Source organism: Erpetoichthys calabaricus, chromosome 18 (genome assembly GCF_900747795.2).
Source record: "Erpetoichthys calabaricus chromosome 18, fErpCal1.3, whole genome shotgun sequence".
Classification (NCBI taxonomy): domain Eukaryota; kingdom Metazoa; phylum Chordata; class Cladistia; order Polypteriformes; family Polypteridae; genus Erpetoichthys; species Erpetoichthys calabaricus.
Window position 1 is genome coordinate 57,869,321 of NC_041411.2, and position 4,427 is coordinate 57,873,747.

At 39.4% G+C, this 4,427-nt stretch overlaps 1 protein-coding gene across 1 annotated transcript; it reads right to left on the reverse strand.

Annotated features, from left to right (window-relative positions):
• Positions 1-277: 277 nt before the first annotated feature.
• Positions 278-3,760, reverse strand: rab43 (RAB43, member RAS oncogene family). Its single transcript, XM_051921539.1, has 4 exons — positions 3,438-3,760; positions 1,997-2,180; positions 842-1,838; positions 278-797 (listed from the first exon to the last, which is right to left on the reverse strand). The coding sequence occupies exons 1-3, from the start codon at positions 3,624-3,626 to the stop codon at positions 1,588-1,590; spliced, it is 624 nt and encodes a 207-aa protein (XP_051777499.1). The 5' UTR covers positions 3,627-3,760; the 3' UTR covers positions 278-797; positions 842-1,587.
• Positions 3,761-4,427: the final 667 nt, after the last annotated feature.

Here is a 4,427-nt window from a genome sequence, read left to right on the forward strand (position 1 = left end):
CAGGGACCTTTCTACTGTTGCATTTCCTGCGTCGTAATTTTTTGTCAGCCTAGAAATGCCCACCAAATACTACAGGAAAAGTTACAAGGAATAAAAATGCTACAGGTTTAATTTGAATATACTGCCATTTTCACTCCTATGCTGCTCCATTTATTGCCTCAACATACCAAACGACCCAACAGTTGCTCATCCCCATGGTATGTGTTCCTCTGTGATTAAAGGAAGAGTATAAACATTAGTAATCTACTGCCCTGGTCAAGTCAAAAATAGAGGCATGTGTTTGAAAATGTTCTTTATTTATTTCAATAAAAATTTAAAAGAGTCTTCAAAAAGTACCATTTTAATGAGATCTATAAAAATACAAAGAGCACTAAAATCAAGTCACTAATCTTGTTATAGAAATATAAATAGAGGCTGTGCAAAAAAATTAAAAATAATAATAATTAGACCTTGGTCCCAGTCAAGCATTTCTGGTCACAGCCAGCCTTGTCTTTCTATTTAGGAAACAGTCATATTCCTCTGAGGAGCCAAATATAGCAACATTTTACACTTTTACTGTACATCTTCCTCAATAGTTCCAGAATTCTAGGACTGTTTACAGCATTTTCAGGTTCCTAATGATATATTTTAAATAACTCTGCACCTGAATAAAATATTTTAAAAACAAAATGGGATCACTGCAGTATTGTCCTAACTGTCTTAAATTTGAGGACTACTCCTCAGTTCATCACAAGAGAAGCCATTGTTACATATGATTCCATGTTTGCAGGAATGTAAAAACTTAAGCCATAAAGCCTCTTTGCTCAGATAGCACATTTTAACTTGCAGAAAAGAAAGCAACTACCGGTACACAAAAAAACTGATCATTATTTTTATCAAAATCTCTGTCACAGAATTACCAAATTTAGAAGATGAAGCCCTGCTTCATATTTCATATATTATTTAATCCCAGTTCATTTAGGAAGTGTATTGCCGTATTGCTAAAGAAACTGCAGCTGCCTCATATGGAGCATGGGAATACTACCGTATTCTTATGGTCAAATGTAACGAAACAAATGCCAAAATCCCAGATTCAGTCTCCATTTAACAGCAGCATACAAGGGTCACCTGCACTTTTAGGCTAGTCAGCCACGCCAAATGTGCAAAGTAACTTTGAGCTTACATGGCTGTTCTTATATTTACAGCTCAACCAAATAACAGTCATGAATCAGTGAATTCAAAGAGCAAATAAAAATTATCAACATCTCTTACATCTTGCATAGCTTCCATTAGGTACAAGAGGAAATAAAAAAGCAACATCTCCTACTGATGTTCTACTGTATTTAGGAAAAAATGGAGCTATGGCATTGAGCCTCCAGAAAAGTGAAGAACTTTATCAGAAGACCTCACAGGTGTCAAATTTTGACTTATGGGGACAGACATTAGGGGAAAAAAACTATTGAAAGAGTCTATTTTGGCTTCACATTGATTACTTCTACACTGGACACTTGTGCAGTATAATGCCAATAGCCTTTGGCTAACTGAAATGTTAAAACGTCCATTGCTTTGCAAATGCTATCCAGACTCCATAGCAGCTACTGGTTCAGGTCAGCATCCACAGCTCCAACTGTCCCCAACATCCTTGCTGTTTAATTTAATGGTATCTACCCCAGCATCCGTGAACACTGGACCACCATGCCGCACCATGAGTTCTGTGGCCATTTTGGTAAACGCCGTCTCCACATTGCTTGCATCCTTGGCTGACGTCTCAATGGCATCAATGGCCTCGTATTGCCTTGCCAAAGCTTCAGCTTCATCAAAGGGAACTTCTCGCAAATGATTTAAATCTGATTTGTTACCTTTAAAAACAAGCAAACAAAGAAAAACAAAAATATGAAATTTTAACTAAATGAAGAAATTTTTGTATGTACATATAACCATGTACATTCCATATTCTTTTGCTTCCACCACAATTCACTTTTCCTACAACATTCCCATATGTCAAACTAGCACTCACCAATTAAAAGCTGTACAATGTTGGAGCCAGCATATCTCTGGACATCCTCAATCCATCGTGGCACAGAGTGGAAGGAACTGCTTTTACTTATGTCATATGCAATGATTGCCCCATTAGCGCTACGGTAGTAACTCTGAGTAATGGTGCGAAACCGCTCCTGTCCAGCAGTATCCCAGATTTGCAACTAGATAAAACAGAAAGGATGAATAGGCAAACCAAGCAATCAAACAAGTGAACTATTTATCCTGTCTCAATGAATCACCAATAATTAGTGCAACAGGTCAAATTTCTTCTTCCTAGGTGAAAGATGGAATTCAAAGAACATCTAAATTATTTTTTTAGATCATCTAACAACCCGAAAAGGCTTCAGTTGAGATCAGGAGATCAAAAAAAATGCTAATGGGCTTAACTTTGAAGGACATTGCTTCATATTGTTCTGCAATCCATTGCTGTAATGTTTTTGAGTTATCACTTCCTTTGAAACAGACACCTGATGCACCACATCCGGGCACACGATGAGGAAAGATACAGACAATAAAAAAGTGAAACCTTCACTTGCAATGAGAATAGGAAGCAACCATCAGTAAAAGACAAAAACAACTCCTCTGACATGTTTCATTCAGAGCAAGCAAGGCAGCCAGCCGTTTTCACAGTTTGCATACACAGTGCTTACAATGAAACAGCTGTCAATTATATATTTATTTTGTCACAAACTTGTGATATCTAAATTCTGTAGATTTCTCTTTTTTGCTGTTTTTTATTTTGAAATAACTGCTTATTTTACCTAATTACAAAAGGCAAAAAAGGAAATGCATACTCTATTGATTTCCAAAGACTCAATTCATACAATTAACAAATAAAGTAAATCCTAGAAATTAACAGCAGTCACCAAGCCCTGTGGACCTGTATGGAATGTTCAAGCATACAAAAACTCATTTCTTGCAGTTTACAGTTACCTGCCCTAGTAGATCTCACCTCATTTACGCTCTGGCAGTAGCAAGGGTTTATTGCTGTATTTTATTTTGGATTTACGTATAATGTAAAGTACGCTATTGTAAGTGTAAGGGGCGCTACTGTATATATACACAGACTAATCTATAAAATATTTACGCGCTTAATTGAGGGTAGATTACATTCTCACTGCAAACATACTGGCTAGTTAGGTGTCCCCTTGACCAATCTTACTGGTTCCATGAAACATAAATAAACCGGATCAACCACCTGCATAAACCTCAAGAAAACTCTGGAATGAGATTCGGCAAAGAACGTTTCAAAAACACATGGATTTTAAACGTCCGAGACTGAAACTGACAAGTCTTTCCGACACATGAAGCCAACTTTTCCTCTGTCTCCCACCCTGACTCGCGATGGCGCTGTCACCCGTCTTTTGGTTGGATTCACTTTTGGGCCCACTAAGTTAGAGCACGCTGCAGTGTTTTACCTTAACTCTCTTTCCCTGAATGTCCACGGTTTTCATGGTGAAGTCAACTCCAATGGTGTTTCCTTGCCTCTCCACGAAGATCCCCGATTTGAAGCGCTGTACTACGCACGTTTTGCCCACGCCGGCGTCACCGATTAAAACTATCTTGAAAAGAAAATCGTAGGCCTCATCAGCATCAGCCGCTAACATGTTGCCGGACTCGAATCTGCTGTCTTCACAGATGTCCGGCTGCCCTCGCTCCAAACAACTTAGTGGGTGACACTGACGTGGAGCTCCAGCACCTGCGAAAGTGCCAACGCGGAAGAGGCGCCTTAAGCCCCGCCCTCGGCCGTACAGCGTGCGCTACAGGCCCCGCCTCTCTATTAGGATGCACCACAAGCCGCGCCCCTCCCATTTGGCCTATTCAGTGGGCAGGACCCCTAGCGATGACCAAGGGCAGCGCCTGCGCAAAGCTTAGTCGTTACTGCCACACAGCATTTCCGCAATATGTTTGAGTGACTACAAGGATTTGCCCTGTCACGGTGGCCATGTCACAGAGCGCGTCCTCGGAATGCACGTGGCAAGGTCACATGTGACTAAACACCTGTTAATCAGCACAATAGTTAACAAAGGGTTATTGAGACAACATTGAATGTAATTACTATTATTGTTCAGGCATTTTGCTTCTTTTTAACTTCTTGTATTATCTTCCCATGTTTATGTGCTATATTTAATTTTCGGAGAAACTCCATACCAGTAAATATTGTTAGGCACAATCGATTAACTATGTTGTTTGCAAGTGTGTACCAATGCTTTTTACAATCTATAACCCGAGTCTCTGGGATGTTGACACGCCCTTTTTCAACTTTTGGGTTCCTCCCGTTAAACGTATCAATAGAAACGTTTAACCAATAACCAGTATTGAAATCATCTTTGTAGCTCCAAGTATGAATGAAGTTGACAAAAATTGATGCACTGATATTCTGTGAGGAACTCCAATAATAAAACCCA